This window comes from Ambystoma mexicanum, chromosome 4q, assembly GCF_040938575.1.
Source record: "Ambystoma mexicanum isolate Mex_15411 chromosome 4q, UKY_AmexF1_1, whole genome shotgun sequence".
Lineage (NCBI taxonomy): Eukaryota > Metazoa > Chordata > Amphibia > Caudata > Ambystomatidae > Ambystoma > Ambystoma mexicanum.
Window position 1 is genome coordinate 132,639,944 of NC_090928.1, and position 19,009 is coordinate 132,658,952.

Genomic DNA, 19,009 nt, shown 5'->3' on the forward strand with positions numbered 1-19,009 from the left:
TAAAAAGTTGGAATAGAGCTACTGCAGGAAACACACTTGAATGCACTGAAATATAAAAAGTTGGCCAGCACATGGGGAGATGGCGGGGGTGATGATGGGCTCCTCTTACTCCACGTAAGTGAGGGAAGTCCTGATGTGGGTGAATCCTGCTGTCCCATTCAAAGTACTGAATATTAAAGCTGACAACGAGGGGAGGATGGCTGTATTACATGGTTTGATTGAGAATTTGGAAGGTATGCATAGTGAACACCTATGCCCCTAATCATGACACCACTGTCTTTTTCCGATCGCTGTATGCATGGCTGGACCCATACAGGGTAGGCGTAGTGATATGGGGCAGAGATTTCAACTGCACCCTAAACCCACTGAAGGATAGGTCTGATGCAAAGCATGAAAGAACAGCCCCATCGGCCAAGGTCTTGAACACACTCCTGGACCATTTTCAGCTGGTAAACATATGGAGGTCACGAAACAGAGATGGCAGAGAATTCTCATATTATTCAGCCCCTCACAGAGTCCATAAAAGGCTTGATTACTTATTCACCGGAGAGGAAGACGGGTGGGAATTTACAGAGGCTGAATATCAGGCATAATACTGTCGGATTATGCCCCTCTGTCAGTGTTATGGAGGATGTTGGCACCTAGGTCGCCCATTCCCACTTGGAGATTGAGAAGTGAAGCTTTGCAGGCCAAAGCGTTTAAGGAACATATAAGAAAAAGCTTGGTTGATTTCATAGAGGTAAATGAGGGTAGTTTAAAACATGTGGGTACTATTTGGGAGAGATATAAGGTGGTGATCAGAGGAGAGATGATGGCCACATCAGGGGGGGGTGCAGAAAGCCATCAATAAAGATTTACAGGAGATAGAAAGGAAACTGCTGGAACTGGAGCGGAATGGGGAAGTCAGAGGGGAACAGGTAGAGGAGGAAATCACATTGAGGCAGGCGTGTATGAAGCAATGTGAAAGGCTGGGAACGTTCAGTTATGCAAAATATCTTGAAAGAAGTTACTCACAAGGTGACGAACCAGGGCGAATGCTGGCCTGGCTCTATAAAGATAAGACTGGAAGAACATATATTACAAGGAACTGTACACTAACCCACCACGAGAGAGAGATGAGGAGATAAGTGACACCTTAGACCTTATTACCATGCCGAGACTAAATGAACAGCAAAGGGAAACCCCTGAGGAAGTTAAGGCCACCATAAGATCAATGCCCTCACGTAAAGCGCCAGGCACGCACGGACGGACTCACAGGAGAATTCTACAAGGCTTATGTGGATATGTTGGCGCCCACTGCTAGCCAAGGTATACAATGAAGCATATGAATTGGGAATCCTCCCGGACAGTATGTGTGAGGCTGTTAGAATCCCACTCGTAAAACCAAGCAAGCAAGGAAGAAAGACCGGGGCTCGTATAGTCCATTGTCCCTACTAAATCAGGATCGTAAGATGCTCATGGCACTGCCTGGCTAATACTCACTGGATGCCACAAAGGCGTTCGACTCTGTACACTGGGATTGGTTATATGCTAATATGGTAAAGATGGGAGTAGGACCGCGCTATATGAAATGGGAGAAATTGATCTATACCCAACCTATGGCGAGGGTCAGAACTCCACGTTTTCTGCTAATTGGGAATTGCAGAAAGGAACCAGACAGTGGTGTGCGCGGTCCCTTCTGTTCTACATCTTAGCAGCTGAACCCATTGCAGCTTATCTGAGACAGGAATACAGTGACGTAGGCATTGAAATAGACAGTGTGCGGCACATTGTGTCCATGTATGCTGATGATATGTTGCTATACCTGAATAACCTAGATGTAAACTTGCCATGTGTGTAGGAGGTGTTGGATAACTTTGGTACATTGACAGGGATCTGAATCAATAGGGGAGAGTCCTGTCTTTTCCCGCTAGTGGGCATGGCGACTCTAAGTGAATCTGAGCTGCTGGTTACGCCCTTACCATGGAGTAAGGACTCTTTCAGGTATTTAGGGCTGAAAATACATCATGATCTTAAGTGTGAACATGAAAATAACACAGTCTGGGCGAAGGGGGACTTAGTTAAGTCAATGGAGTTTTGGAGTAGGCTACCCCTGGCAATGGCGGGGAGAGCAGCACTGTTAAAAATGGAGGCATTGCCGAGGCTGATGCACTGTTTTGGGAATGTCCCATATAATATCCCCAGAAAAATGTTCAGAGAACTAGACAAGGTGTGTAGAAGTTTCCTATGGCAGCGGGATAGACAGCAAGTGGCACTTCATATTTTACATGGCCCCACACGCAGGGGGGATTGAACATTCTGAATTTTGATTTATACTATCTGGCGTGCCAACTACAGAACATAGTACAATGGCTGGCAGATGACCCTACAGAAGATACGATTCTGCTACAACCAGCGCTGAAAAGACTGTTTCTCAGGGATCTAATCTGGACTTCCCCAAGGGAACAATATAGCCACTCACACTTAGTGCAAATAGGAATACAGTTATGGAGGAGGACCTGTAGAACCATGGGACTCGGAGACCTGATATCGCCTCAGACCCCCTTAGCTGCGGTAAATGGCAGAGCAGCACGGCTATAGGACGAGAGTGAGGGTAAATTGGGAGACCTGCGAGATCGCGACGATAAGAGATTTGAGAAGTGAAAACAGGTTACTGAATTTATCAGAACTGAGAGAAGCCACGAATATACAGGAAGGGCAGTTCCTGCTACACAGGGCTATGATAAGTACAATTAAATGCAGGTGGCCGGTCGTCTCACAGGAGACTATAGAATGTGAAGACACAGAAACGCTTATAAATATCCTGAGGGGAGAAACGCCATCTCCAGAATGTATGGGGTATTGATAGATCGTGCCTCGAGAACTCATTTAAAATGTAAGGAAAAATGGGAGGAAGAGTTGGGGAGAAGTTTGACGACAAGGGATGGCAAAACATAACCCTATATCACAAGAAGGTCTCTAGAAACGCCAGGCTACAGCTAATCCAACTTTACATCACACAAAGGGCATATTTGACACCGGCTGTAACAGCAACATTTGAAGGTGCAAGCAAGCAGGCATGTGCCAAATGAAATGAAGAAAATGTGGGATTAATACACATGTTTTGGGACTGCTGGGTGGTCCAGGGGTTTTGGAGGAAGCTGGCCAGTAAGGTAGCCCATGGGGGTATTACTCTGCATATCCAGTCCCCGGAAGCGTGTATGCTAGGTCTGTTCAGAAAAACACGAAGCAAAAGTCCCTTGTAAAGATTAAAAACCTGATCTATAGATTAGTTAAGCGGAGCATTGCCATACATTGGAAAGCCACTAAGGAGCCCAACATAGACATATGGTGGGGAAGACCATAAGGAATGGACAACGGCAGAAACGGGTGTGTGGGAGAGAGCACTAGTGGAACAGACTTTCTCCAATGGATTGCCCTGACAGTGTCTTTGTTTCATCAGAATGGAAGTGAGGGCGCAACCCAGGAAAAGCTTGATAGAACTAGGGAAAGTGTGACAGAATAAATATAAGCTGATCATTACACATGCAGTTGGTGGGGTAGTTCTTTGGTGAGCTTGAGGGGGAATTCTGAAGCATATGTGATGTACACGATTAATGGCATATTGATCGTGTGTTGGTTTGGTTGTATGAACATGCTAAAAAAGACAATTTAAAAAAAAAAACGTTGTGATGGGCTATAGATTGATAGAAGAGATGAACACAGGGCTCTCAAATGTCCAGTGACATGCGTGAGAAAGCCACCCTGTCCTATTTTTCCGCTTCGGATTCTGGGAAATGTAGTTTCAAACCAAACATAGGACTGGATGGCCTTCTCACTCATAGCCACAGGAAACTTGCGAGCATTGTGAACATTAGTCCCTTGTGCTTTATAGCAGCATCATGCCATACTTTATAGGCTACCTCTGAGCATGCTGGCATTCGGCAGCTATAGGGAGCGGTGTGCTTTCCTTTTCACTAAACAATGTTGGTTTTCTTTCGCTTGAATACCCAATAAAGCACTCGTACTGCCTGATGACCTGGACATATTTTTTCTTGTTTCAGTATTTCTAAGTTCGAAGAGAGGTGTTGCTTTTTGTATGTGCTGCACAACTCGGACGATTTCCAGATATACTTCTGCACAGAGCTCCACTGCAAAAAGTAGGTACTGTTTTTTTGTATTGCCCCTACGAGCCAAAAAGAAAACCTATTTGTGGATGCACAAAGTTGTTTTTTCACATTGTACCTGTTCAGAGGCTCTGTGGTTTGTGGCATTTCGGCTTCCTTGTTAGTCGCGTTCATTATTACCAAATCAAGTTTACTGGGGCATTTTTTCATAGCTTTTCCAATACATATTCACAGAATAAAATACAATACATTTCGTAGCAAATCCCCACTGAAAGTACTAACACACATGCAACTACCAACGCTGAGGCGATTAAACTGCAATGTACACTGAATGGTCTTAAACTAATCAATGGTTAAAAACCTTGCAGCACATCAATATTTAATGCAACCTGTGGCCAAATATTCATACTGGCCCAGCTCAAAGATAAAAACTATTAACATATGTCCCCACAGATTTTACTTCCTTCTGTACCTTGGGGACTACCTTAATAAGTCTTCAACTTGGGCAAGCAAGCGGGCAATGCCTCATACTATGGGCCAGATAGCTTCAGCTTTTTTCCCAAGCGCCATTTAAAATGCAGGATGTCCCACTAGAAAGCATCTATATCCGAATAGTGTATTGGTTCCAATACCTCAATGACCAAACCCCACCCCACCCTAAGCACATTGGTTAGAGCCACCCGATTCACAAATTTCCATAGAGAGGTTAAATATCTTCCTTGTGAGAGTGCATCACAAGCATTGGTGTGCCTCCTGAGCTGGAGAGCTCCAGCTGCAGATTTGGTTAGCCACGGTCAAGCATTTGACCTGTAGTTGAAGGAACATGCACAGCTTATGCCAGCACGCTTCGATGCACAATTCCCTCTGGGCAGGGGTTTTCTGATGATGTATCTTTGAGCCCTAGATAACCGATTAATGTGCGCAACCTAGTTGCTCCTTTACAATGAATGAAGCCCTTTTTGACAATAAACTGCAGGAAAGGTCACCCGTCTGGAAGATTACGCTGTTAAAACCAAGCTGTAAACTGTAAAAACCAATTTTTCAAACACTTAAACCATGGAAAATTGGCATCCTCCAATAATTCCAAAATCTCTTGGACAATGATCGTGGTACGTCTTTATCCATAGCCTTGTACCAATATAACTGTGTCCTTGACACTGCAGTCTCTGCTATTTTTATAAAAACAAAACAATTGTGTGTGCAATAGCACTCATCCCCATCCTGGGTAGTGAACTCAAGAAGTTATTTTTGATGACAAGACTTTCACACGAGAAAGAGGCCTGCACACTTTCTCGAACAACGGAGGCCAGACATTACGACTGAAGTTGCAGCTTATTTAAAGAGTCTGGCAACACAGGAAAGTTTTCTTTCAAATCCAATGTCGGCAGCGATGGCCAGTGCGACCCCACTCGCAGCATGTCAGGTCAGGAGGCAGTTTTCATCGTGCGATCCCAAAACAAATTCTGAAAACTGCAGCCATCCTGAAATGCATCATGCACAACCTATATCTGATCAATTCGATCATCGAAACCACCTCCCTCTAAAAGTGATTCAAGATCTTATACAAGATCAACTTGCTAGGAGGAAGGAGCAACAACTGGACCAACGAGTAGCATCTCAACACGAAGCGCTTGATGCCTACATGAATCAACAACAACCAAGAGGAACTGCCACTCCAGATCAACAACAGTATATCACTTGCGGTGCTAACTCAAGGCCAACTCAACAAGTGGCGACACAGGCCTTAATCGTTGAAATCAGTGAGTCATATCCGAACAAATTACAGTCCATGTCAAATAAATCACGCCCGGAACATAAATGTGATTTCTCGAGTGAGAGACGAGTTGATTTCACCGTTACGTCCAATGAAGACATGACCAAACATCATTCCAGTCAAGCCTCTAGAGACGTGATACAAGAGCAAGCACATATTGAGATGTCTATAAAATCGTGCTTAGATGCCTATTTTCGAAAAATGTAACCTAAGAGCGATTCCGAAGTCTTCCATCAGAATAATACCATGAGATCGAAAAATGACAGTGTGAACGGAACATAGGAATACCAGCAGTAGCAAGCCAAAGGGAAGGAACAAAGCAAAGACCAGAGAAGAAGGTTGAACGAAACAGTCAGGCACTAACATGGTCACAGGCGACAGAGGGCCACGAGTCAGAAGACCTGAATGGAAGCATCCCGGCCATACCCGCTCCCCTCTACCCAAGGAATATAATGGCATGTAAGCGAGGTGACTTCAATCAGTCCGTTAATATTTCCCAGCAGCCGCTAGAATACCTTCGAGCAGTTCCGTTCCCAGGGCAGGCGAAAGAGTCAACAGGTAGAAGCGTGGCGATATCGGGGTACGGAGCTACCCGCCAACACTCACCTTCCATATCTCGTTTCAGCGGCCCCACAGCTGCGGCAATGCCGACCCACGTGGAGACCAGCGTTCTTCTCCGCTACCCGGGCTTGGCAAGCGAGGCACGGAGGCAACCTTCATTACGAAAAGAAGGGGGTGGGGTTTATGGGAACCTTTATAGACCATCTAAAGAAAACCTCCCAGATTGGTTCACAACTTTCCAGCCCCTATATAAGGTGGACACTAATAACGGACTGGGGGTGTCTTCTTCATTCCCTTGCAGGTATCCGAGAGAGAAGAAGCAACAGAGGCGCTGTGGGCTTTCGAGGACTAGCTATACGTACAGAAAGCCTCACCCTTACTACAGAAGGAAGAAAGAATCCTTGTTTGAACTTTTTATTTGATGAAGCAGAAAACTTTTTTGTATCCTGAATAAAGGTATTTGTGTTCAACCATCCTTGCAGCCAGGTCTCTCCTTACAGACAGTATTTTGCATAAACACCAACTTGGCCATGAAGAGTGGCATAACACGAATCCTCGCAAGGAAGAAAGTGAATATGCCTCGAGTTATAACAACCAACACTCCAAGAATAAGTTAAGAAATAATTCAATTAAAGCAAACAGCAAAGAACCAATGGTAACAATGACGGAAAAAAGATACTCGCTCATTATGAAATGTCTTGCAGCTCCATATCCCATGTTTGATCTGTGCAGGACAAGTGTCTTAAACATCTTCGGAGATATTCCCGAACTAGAAGACTTATCCTCAGCTGACATTGATCAAATTGAATTCTTGAACGACGAGGATCTTGCAATCATCTGTTCATGGCTACCCTTGAGAGTTGTGCTAAACGCCCTATGGAAAGCAAAGATGGAGATTTTCAAATTAGGTTTCATAATTGCTCAAGACCCGCATGCAAAAGGACAGTTAGAACCCGAAGCACATCAGCTCCCAAAATATGTGCCACAAATCTACCAAAAATCAGTGCAAGTCACTGCAGTGAACCAGAGTACATAACAATTAAACAATCCATCTCAGATTATCCCCCTGGCCTCATGGAATACCCGTGGACACAACCACCTTCAGATTGAAAAAGATAACTGCTTGGAGGATTATGATGTCATTGCCTTACAAGAAACGTGGCTGAGGGACACTCCTCTTTGGAACAATCACAAAGTTTCCTTGGTACCAGCTATCAAAGCAGCTAAGGGTAGACCAACATCTGGATTATTAATAGCAGTTAAACTGAGCAGTGGATTTACCATCAAGCCCTGGGCTGCACCGAATGCGTTTCTTCAGTTGGTTAGAATTAACTTCCAACATTTGTCTTTAGCATTAATAAATATGTACATAAATCCTGTTGGTATCTCAGATGATTCATTCTTTGAAGCACTGTCCTCCTTACTTGACCTGATTTTAGCCTCTATAGACATCTCGGCAACTATTATAGTAGGAGACATCAATCTCCATTGCATCTCAAATAAAAATAAGCATCAATCGGCACAAGTAAATAGATGGATTCAGTTCATGGCTGATCGAAACCTTAGAGTAACCAATGGTTCTCTTCCAGGAGATATACCACTGAGAAACACCTGGCATCGTGGAGATTTTGGCAACATTACTGACTATATCTATGTTGATGAAAATGTATTCAACATAGCTTCCAAGTTTATGATCGTAGAACAAATCAACAGCGATCATCATTTGCTTATGTTAACCTGGCCTTGCTTTGGTAAGCAACCTATTGCTTATCTTAGACGAATGATGCAAAGTGTGCTGGTCAATAACGCAAGGACAAGATTCAGATGGACTGATAAGAACCCATATACTCTTGGAAATGAATTAGTCAAGCTAGATCAGAATAACATCTCATATGTAAACATCATGAATAAATACAGGACAATCTTCAGGAAAAATGATCAGCACGCCTTTTCCCATCATCTTTTCGATCAAGAAGTGAAAGATAGCATGTTCGAATTAAGAAGAGAAAGAAGAGCCTTTAAGTTACTTCCACAGGAACTACAACTCCAAGCTTTGAGAAAAGTTAAAACCAAGTTTAGGAATTGGACTCATGCTAGAGCCTCAATCCTCTTTCAGAAAGACAGCGCTTGTGTGTTGCAGTCCATCGCCAACAAAAGCACAGCTGAAATTTGGTTGCTACTCAATAATGCTCAATATGACAAACAAAATCATAGTCAAATAAACTGAGTAATGGAGTGGCAACGGTTCATCACTTTTCTAAACTTTACAGTGACTCGAGCCCCTAATTAATAAACTATCATTCACCTGAAGCGGCTAAATGGGACCTAATCTTCTCACAAACTGATATCGAAGAGTTAATAAAACGCTCTAGTGGATCAAGAGCGGCTGGACCAGATGGTTTAAACAACGCCATGTTTACGGCAAATCCAATAGCTTGGGCGGCAATACTTGAAAGAATTTTTAGAAACATCATACATACTAGAAGGTTACCAGATTCCTGGTGCACCTCCATTGTTGTACCTATTTTCAAGAAGGGTGATCGATCTCAACCCAGCAATTATCGACCAATTGCACTGTTCGACGCTCCAGGCAAGATTTTTGCCAGACTAGTGCTTAGAAACTTTAACTCGTGGACAAATTCAGATGAGAAGCGAGACCCGAATGAAACGGGGTTCATACCGGGTCTGGGCACCTCCATCAACCTAACATGCATAAGTGCCATCAAGAGCCAAGCACGAACCAGCAAATCACTTCTTTACTTGGCCTTCATCGACTTTAATGCCACATTCGATTTGGTCTCTAGATCACTGTTAATGACCACACTCTCGAAAGAAAATTGTCCAAACACACTTAAGGACATTATCCTTGCTTTTCGCTCCAACACCTCCATACAGATCAGATTTAATGCAGAAGGCTTACTCTCTCCAGCAATTCAGACTATGAAAAGATTGAAACAGGGATGCATACTAGCGTCAGCAGTGTTCAGCTTCTTTGTGCACGACATTAAAGAAGTCTTCGTTAATCAAACAGATGCCCTGAAATTGAATGGTAAGCCCATAGCAGCATTACTTTATGCAGATGATTTGGTCCTTTGCTCTAAAAGTCTGGTGGGCCTACAAACTTCACTAACTCTTCTTGCCCAGTATATTCAGATCAATCAACTGAGTAAAAACTTGGGAAAGACCAAAATTGTGATGTACGTCCCAAAAAGAACACGCAATGTAATGGAATGGTCTTTACAAAACGTCAGAATTGATGTTGTAAATCAATATGTCTATCTAGGAATCACCATTGATATGAGCCAACACAATCAAATACATTTAGATCAATTGCAACTAAATCTACAAACAGCAATATCCCAAACGAAAATTATATTGAGGAAGTATGAAAAATTTTCGATCATGCCTGCTTAGATTTATTATACGCAAAAATGTACGCCAGTTTTGTTATATGCAATGGAAGCGTTGGAATTAGTGGATGAACACTTTCTTGATAAACTAGAAGCATCTTTCTGGAGAAAGATATTGAATCTTCCCCAAGGAATGACAGTTGTTTGGATCCGTTATGAACTGGGTTTCATTTCTCTCACTGTGCAGTACCACTGGCACCTATGTGCACTTTTCAGGAAGTTCTTATGTGCAATAATTCTAATACTGTCTTGAAGACGATATCTTATTTGTTATTGTCCAATAATATGTTTGCTAGAAAATGGTTGCAATGCATTTATGACACGCTTGCGAATGCTAATGTATCAATTGATCTCTTAGTTAAGAATCCAATGAAAGTTAAATCTCAAATTTCTGCTATTGATTGGATTCGCTCTAGAGATTCAAGTTTGACCTATAAACATTTTGATGGCAATTGTATGCTTGATAAAAAGTTTAGAACTATGTCATCTTATTTAGTCAGAAGTCCATCTCCAAATGTTCGATCAGCAATTATGCGTCTAAGATTTAATCTATGGCCGACAAAAGAAGTCCTAGCCGATAGACACATAATTCAGAAAGCAGATAACATCTGCCGCTTTTGCCAATTGCCATGCAAACAAGAAACCATTAAACATCTTATTATGGATTGTTTGAAGCTAATTCTATTGAGAAAGACACACTTTGCTAATTTATATTCCTTTCTCACAGATATTAACCAAGAACTAAGATGGCAAATTATTTTTTCTGCTTGACTAGTGAGAATTAGAATTGCCGCTGTTAGCTTCCTCAATGCGCTGAATTTATCATCTTGTCCTTTCTGATTTCTTTTGTATGAATTGATCACTTTTTTTAATGTTAAATTCAGAAACTTGATTTTTATTACTGTGGCATTTAATTCTGTTTGTTTTAATCTAATTGTGTTTTAAGTGTGTCCTTTTTTGGTTATGTAAAAATGAAATAGCTTTTTTCTTAAAAATGAATAATAATGATATTGTAAAAGTTAATTAATTAACTATAAACAATTAAAAAAAAAAAATTAAAAAAAGAAAGAGGCCTGCAAATAGCGTTTAGCCAAATAGAGTTTAAAGTGGGGCATCAGGCGAGTTTGAAGCAAACTAAGCATTAAAACCCCAATGTCCTTCCTACAATTTAGGTGACGGTTGTTAACCTCTTTTCTACTGTGTCTGAGGGACTGCTTCCATAAAGACTGGATCTAGGTGGGAGTCAGTGTCGCCTTTCAGACTTGCAGTTTTTCGACTGCAGAAAACATTTATTTTTCTTTCCCTTTTGAAGTTTCCTTCATGGGGTGTTCTCTCATTTCCCCTCTCCCCAGCACCCCTCCCCACATACCCGTACACTATTCCCCAACCATAACCATACTTTAAATAAAATGTTTTTTAATGTTTTTACAAGTTGCAGTTTTCAGGAATGTTCCCTTAAAACAAAGCTATTAACTCACTGTTAGGATAACGGCATCCCTGAAATGCAAATCTAATGCCCATGTAATCAATTGCTTCCACCACATCAGAACCAGCACTCAGCTGCATAATCATCTTACCAAATGATAGCTTATTGTGCAGACTCATAACCATGGGCTTTGCATTGTCAATAAGGTTTTTCTGGATGCAGTAGGACTCAGAATCGTCCAGGACATTCTTGATCCATCTCTGAATCGCTGCATCATCTGCCAATAAGAGTGGGAACTGGCATCTGACCCACCTTCAAAACGTCATCCTCACATATGCAGTCAATTGTTTGCCACATTAAAAAGGTAACTCAAGAAAGTGGCCATGACACAGCCTTGTCTCACCCTACCTCTGTAGGGAGAAAACAAGGTTACTTCACATTGGCCCCAAAACATACTTGCCAAAGTTATTGTGATAGGGAAGCCTTGTTTCAATAGATCAGTGGACATCCCTTCTTGAATCGAAGTTGCCAATTGGTAATTTCTATTTATTGAAATTAATGCTTCATAAATATTCTTAGGCTGCAAACAGGCCCCACTCCTTGATCTCAACATATTTCTGCTTTAGAGTGATCAGCCTTAAACTCTGGTCATCTGTGGAGGAAATGCCCTCCTAAAACCTTGTTTGAGTGGGGAAATAATTGCATTCCTACATTGAGGTTTGGATATGACCCTTAGCAGGCTTATCTAGCATCTACTTAACACCAAACCAAGATATGTACTAGCGGTTGCAGTGCACAGTTATGTGATGAAGAACCTTCCATAACAACAAATAGAACTCTTTTTCTGTCCATGGTCGGGTGCCGCAGCCTGAAAACAAATTGATAGATCAGAAAGGAAGTAACCTTAGATATGTTGCATAATGGCACATGACAGCAGAGTTTCCAGAGAAAGTGAAATATCAAGATTAAAGGAGGAGACCTGTAACTGGAGGTCAGAGTCAATGGACCGCATTGTAAAAGGGGCAGTAGGCCTGCAGTGTCTGGGAACCTAGAGTCAGTTCCAAGAGCCATTGTATAGAGACTGAGAAGTGACTTGGATTCTGAGACTTACAGACGAAGTTCAAAGCAATTAACTATCACTGATATAACAGACAGGTTTTGCCTTTCCGGACGACCTGACCAATATGCTTAACAGTTAAACTATCAAACTGTATCTTCATTTTAGGAAATCGAGATAAACAGTGTGAGAAGTGGAACCAAACAGGATCAGACTCATAAGTCCAACCCATGGAAAAAAGGGAAACTGCTCCGACCGTTACACATCCAGGAGATGTAGTGCTAATATTTTAAACTCATGTCATACCCCTTCCTCAATTTCAGAAAGTACAGGCAGATTAGTTTTGCATAGTGCGCATGACTATGCCATTACTGCACAAGTGCAACACTGTATTCTTCCAAACACGATTCCTGATGGTTATTACAGTAGGATCTTACCCAGATCAGGCCTCTCTGCAGAGCTTTAATTGGTGTGGCAGAGGAAAACATTGGCTTCCTGTTGTTTAATTTCTGCTTAGCTTCCCCTCTGATATCAATAGACATACCAGTTTAATGGATATGCGAAACGATCTGCTACCAGAGGTCATATGATAGACACCAGGGACAAAAGAATGGAACTGGTTGCATAGATTCATCATTGTTAAAGTGCTTTCCCAGATCACCAATACCCAATCATCAAATGTAAATGGTGTCCAAGGATACCTCGGAAAGATGAGATGCTCCCCTCCTCAGACTTCAAATCCTTCCCAATGGGATTATCTTCTTACTAAAGCACACATTTGACCAAAGCAAAACATACCAACAAGGTTTTTTTGAGGGGGCGTGCAGGGGGCAGGGAACACAACATTCTTTACCAAGAGTACTGTTGTATAGGGTGGATTCTGGTATCAAACGTGACAATGCCGCTTGTATCAGTTAGTTCCAAAGCCCTTCAAAGTTATTTAATGCATTTGGTGAGATAAGCCTATTCCCAAGGCAGATTTGCAACCATTTAAGAAATAAGGTGTTCCATGGTCTTCACCCACATGTAATGACCTGGGGCTTAAGTTATAGGCTTGTGAGAAGCAAGGACTTTACTAATGTGCCCCAGCGGTGTTACTAGCTGGTTAAAAAGTTGTCATTGTAATTAGCACCCCAGGATTCTGTCGAGGGTGTTGAGAGCAATGAATATGTATGAAATGATGGGATGTGCCAAGAGTGTGACTGGTTGTTTCACATCAAGAAGAAATCCTCACCTAAAATGGCTGCCCCTCTTCTATTTCTGTGGCGGCCAGGTCACGACTGGTGAGGTGCATCACAGTTCACAGGTGCATGTGTAGGACCTGTAGGCTAAGGACACTGTCTGCAAGACCCAAGAGTCTCCTGCTAGCTCCTGCCATTTGGCCGTAAACGGCTCCCCCCTCCCTTGGGGTATTGCTCGCGCAACGCATCCCCCTCCTGCTGCACTCTTCTGTCTGTAACTGCTCCGGACTCTGCGTCTCCTCTGGCTTCTTCCGCTACTAGGGAAGAAAGCGTCCTGTTGCCTAGACTCCCAGTACTGCGCTCTTTGGTCCTTGAGGCCTTCTAGTAGAACTGAACCGACCGGCCGAGCAACCCCTTTATTGACCGGATCCTTGCAAAAACTCTCCCTGGGCTGATCTTCTTGAACATTTATTAAAGCTGTGTACGTCCCTACTAACTTCTCTGTAGCAAAGGTTTCTCCAAAGAGTATGCCCTGTGCTGACTTCATGTCATAAGTGGTGAGATTGCCCAACTTATTATTGATGTTGAGCAACAAGCTGCGCTTCCTTTCTGAGGAAAGTGCACAGTTGGCATTACCGAGAAGGCACACTGTCCTCTGTGCCCATATTGCTAACTTTAGTGGGTCCATGATGTCTTTAGACATCTCTGCTAAATCCATGATTTTTGCTAATGGACCTGCCAGGTCAAGTAACGTGTCCTGGCTTCCCTTTCAAGCTTGGATGTATCTATCCCTTTGCCAGGGAGCTCTGGCTACGGACATTGTGCTCTCATCCTTGAGCATATTTACTTCTCTGGCGGCTTTCTTATACGCTGAGCCATTTATTGCAGCACTTTAGATGACAGAAACCAGTCTGTAGTCTTGGGCTGTCGAATGGCCTCGGGGTCAAACATATCCACAATATTTCATCAGTCTCGTCCAGTTGATTTTCAGCTGCACTTGGCAACTGACCATGCTTTCTAGGATCCTTGTCCTTGCAGTCTGCATCATCATTATCGCTATGATCACAGCTTCTTCATCATTCTTATGCACCATTTCATATCCCCTTTATTTTCTGCTCTCGGGGAGGGGGAGCAAGAGGTCTGGCACCGCTGATTGACCCCAAAAAGCAGTCTTGGGTATATTAAAAGGATCAGCAAACTCACAGGGCTTCTTATTGACCCCTACACCTCGACCTGTGGGAGTAGGCGAGGGGGGGGGCTCTTCCGGGTCTAATCACTCTGATAAATGTCAGTACTTCTCTTGGGGTGTTTAGCTGGGGTCCCTTCTTAGGTCCCTTATTGAGGGCTGCATGCTCTCTTTTTCTTCTTTGGAACCCCTGTGCTTTTAGCTGTAATGAGTGTTTCTAGCACCTGTAGGTGGGGTCTGTAAAGGCTTGACCCCCTTGGGTCTCAAGAATAGCTAGGGAATCCTTTAGTACCTTTTTGACGCTCAATGATAAATCTTTATCCATCTGAGGAACCTCCTCATCACTTAACTGTGGGGGAAGTGCTTTCTTGTTCCATGGCAAAGTACCTTACAATCTCTTAAAAGTAATCTCTTTATCTTGCCACTGCCTAGATACAGCAGGCTGCTATGACGTAAGTGCTTTCAAACTGCTGCCTGGGCCTTGTGCAAAATGTATAAATCGCTCTAGCTTTACTGTAAAACTCTGTGCTATTGTGCTCCGCTCCAAAGCAGGCAGGGTCCTTTTCGCTAACCTTAACACGCTTGTGTCCTCGCATTCGCTTCAGCGAATACAGCGCAAGATAATCAAAGTGAAACTAGGGGCGTGCACAAGTCAGCAAATGTGAGTGCGTTCCCTCGCGGTCATGGTGCGTGCTCCCCGATCTCCCCTCCCCTCCCCTCCCCTCTCCTCGCTGATACCTATTCCAGCGCCTCTTCCAGACATACCCTCACCAACATCCTCTTTGTCGTTCCTTCCCTGGATCTATGGACCCCTCATATGATCTCTGTGCTCTGTCCTGTCTCCTCCTCTCCCATTAACGGTTGCACTCGCTGGGATGTCCTCATAAATTCCTTCGACTCCTCCTGAGTCATCTTTAATGTCTATCTTATTGGCACTGTCATTGTCCAAGGTCCTCAGGCCAAACCCCTCCTCTTCGATAGGCGTTTCCCTCGCCTCATCAAATTCCTTTCATCTCCCGCTATCCCATTCTCTCATTCCTAGGCTACCTTGACCACTCCTCCCTCCTCCTCTGCACCACTTCAGGCTACCTCCACACCTCCGCAGGGCATACATCTGACTTGTACCCCTCCCCGGAAGGTCTTCAAGGCTGGCAGTTTATGCATCTTGCCACACTCAACTCTCACTCTGCTGTCAAACACTCTTCTGACATCTGCCACCTCCTACCCGAAGAACTTGACCTTGATGTCCTCGGTCTTACTGAGACATGGTTCACAGCCAGCTCTCTCACAAGCTTTGACACCCTCCTCCCTGATGGCTACAAGATGCTCTCCGCCCCCAGATTCACCCGGCCCGAAGGTGGTGTAGCCCTGATCTTTCCTATGTGGATTCCTGCCACTATCATTCCTACTCAGATCTACCACTCCTTCAAATGTCTCGTCTGCAGATTCTTTATTTCTCCTAGCCATTCTCTTACTGTTGTTGCTCTCTATCTCACCCACTGGTCAAATCACCTTTTTTCTATCCAACTGGGCTTACCTCTCCTCCTCCCTCCTGGCCTCAACCACTCAACTCCTCTTCCTTGCTGACCTCAACATCCACCTCGATTCTCCCTGTCCCTCTTGTTTGCTCTTTCACGACCTATGTGATTCCCTCTCTCTATCCTCCCCTCAGTCCCGACTCATTCTGCAGGTCACACACTTGATGTCTTGATCTCCTCTGGCCTCCCCCACTCTATCCCTCTAACTACTACACTCTCCTGGAGTGACCACTGCCTCCTCTCCTCTCACCCTCTTCCCCCCAAGCCAAGCCTACCCCAACACTGCCACCTACTTTCTAGGACATCCGTTCCACGAAGCGTGTGTCAGTTGAGGCTTTCGCTGCCACCTTCCCTCCCCCTGCCCCTCCTCTGGCTGACTCGCACCCAGACACAGCCCTGTCCCTTCTCTACTCTTCTATTTCTGATACCCTTGATGAGGATCTGTTTGAAGTCCAAAGCCAAGTGCAATTCCTGGTATGACTCTGCCCTAGCTACACTCAAACATAAGTGTAGGGCGGCTGAGAGGAAATGGAAGACTTCACGCTCATCTTCTGACAAACTATCCTGTCGCCCGCTCCAAAGGCGATACCGACTCTCTGTCCTCACCAAGAATAGAGTCCACATTCAAGCCCGTGTCGTGGCGGCATCTAACAACTCGGTCGAACTCTTTAAAATCTGTAAGGAGCTGGCCAACCCTGCGCAGTCTCTACCCCTCCTGTTGCCTCCCAGGCTCTTTGCAATGCCCTTGCCTCTCATTTTATCTGAAACCCAGGACATCCTCACCACCCTCTCCTCCCTTTCCCCTCCACTACCCTCCCCATCTTTGCAACCACCACCCCTCCCCCCAAATCCTTCTTGTCCTTTCCTCTTTTCCCCCCGATGAGGTCGCTAGACACGCCCGATCTCTGAAAGCCTTGTCAAATCAGGTTCATCCCTGTTCCTCTAAAACCATCAAGCACCACATAGAAACCCTCGCTCCGGCCCTTGCCGATTTTTGCAAGCACTCCTTTGCCTCAGGATCCTTTCTCTCCCCTCTGAAGCACTCCCTTGTGCATTCTCTTCTCAAGAAACCCACAGCTGAGCCTTCCTGACTGGCAAACTACTGCCCATCTCCATTACTCCCTTTCTGGGCAAAATCCTGGAAAAGCTGGTCATCTCCCATCTTAACCTTCATTCTGATTCTGTTGGCTGTCTCCATGACCACCAGTCTAGCTTCAGAGCTGCCAGAAGCACGGAAATTGCTCCCCTGAACATCCGTGAAGATCTGCTCTCCAAGCTTGACTCTAACATTCCCTCTTCCTCATTCTACTCGATCTCCCCTCTGCCTTTGACATGGTCAACCATACCATCCTGCTCAACTGTCTCCGTGATAACCTGGGTGTCACAGATCAGGCTCTGGCCTGGCTGACCTCTTTCCTCTCTGATTGGCCTTCCCAGGTCATACTAGGGTCCTTCCTATCATCTATCTCCCTTTCTACCTGTGGTGTTCCCCAGGGGTCTAACCTCTTGCCCTGGCTTTTCAACCAATACCTGGCAACTCTCACCCACTGCATTGCCCATTTCTGCTCAAATTTCCAGTGCTATGCTGACAACGCTCTACTCATTTTCAGGCTGCCCTCAGCCACCTCCTCTTCCTCTCTCATCTCCTGTTGCCTTACTGCCATTCAAGATTGGTGTTCCGCCAATGATCTTTGTCTGAATGCCAGCAAGACTGAGATCCTCCTCATCGGCACACCTTCTCCATCTTTTCCCCTCACTCTCTGGCCGACCTGCCTTGGCCTCCCTTCTACCCCACCTGCGAGTGTAAGAACCTCAGGGTCATCTTTGATTCCACACTTTCCTTCTCCACCCACATCTCTGATATCTCTAAAAAGTCAAACCTCCTACTGCACCTCCTCAGAGGTACTGTGCCTTTCCTCTCCTTCCCCCAGAAACTCATGGTCTCCCAAACTCTGGTTCTCTCTAGGCTGGACTATTGTAACAGCCTCTTTCTAAATCTACCTGCCTCTACTCTCCGCCCTCTGCAATTAATCCAGAACAGGACTGCAAGACTTGTCCTTGGCCACAAGACCTGGGATAGTATCTCTCCAGTTCTGAAATCTCTCCATTGGCTCCCAGTGGATGCAAGGATTAAATTCAAAACCCTCTGCATTGTCCACAAGGCTTTCTGGGTCCAAAATACCTTCAGCTATCCCTCTGCGAATAAATACCTCCCCTCTAGAGCTCTTCACTCCTCTACCTCGAACTCCCTCACGGTCCGTCATTTTTAAAAGAAACGAGCGGGGTGTAGATCTGACTCCGGCTTGGGCCTCCCTCTGTAACAGCCTCCCCGCCACTCTGAAACTTGAGGAGAACCATCTCTGGTTCCGGAATCACCAGAAGACGTTCCTCTTTGCTTCTGCCTTCACGCCCCCTCTCCCCTGCTGATCTGGTCTCTGTTGGCACCGTGCTCCTGGCCACCCTCTGTCCTCCGGGCCCAGGTTTCTGCTCTCCTTGCCACCCTCCCGCACTGCCTCCGGGCCACCCCTTGCACTGGGGTCTGTATCTGTACCCATACTGCCCCCCACCCCCGCTCTTTCTTCCTGCACTTATCTGACCTACCCTGTCTGTTGCCTTAAACTCAGCACCTGCTGGCTGCACTACCATTTTTGTTGCTTTTATTTATTATCTATTTATTTATTATTTATTCTGTTCTCCTTTTGCTCTGCACTTTCCACTTCTCCCCCTTCCTTGCACTTGTGCGTTCTCAAGTCACTGAGCCTATTAAGAA

General features: G+C 44.6%; 1 protein-coding gene across 2 annotated transcripts in view; it reads left to right on the forward strand.

The window, feature by feature from the left end:
- MAP3K5 (mitogen-activated protein kinase kinase kinase 5) overlaps nucleotides 1–19,009 on the forward strand; it is a 1,851,596-nt gene that overhangs the window by 1,192,118 nt on the left and 640,469 nt on the right. For both annotated transcript variants that reach the window (XM_069607656.1, XM_069607657.1), the window contains exon 13: nucleotides 4,044–4,139. In XM_069607656.1, coding sequence (XP_069463757.1) covers nucleotides 4,044–4,139 — 96 coding nt within the window. The remainder of the gene's footprint in view (nucleotides 1–4,043; nucleotides 4,140–19,009) is intronic.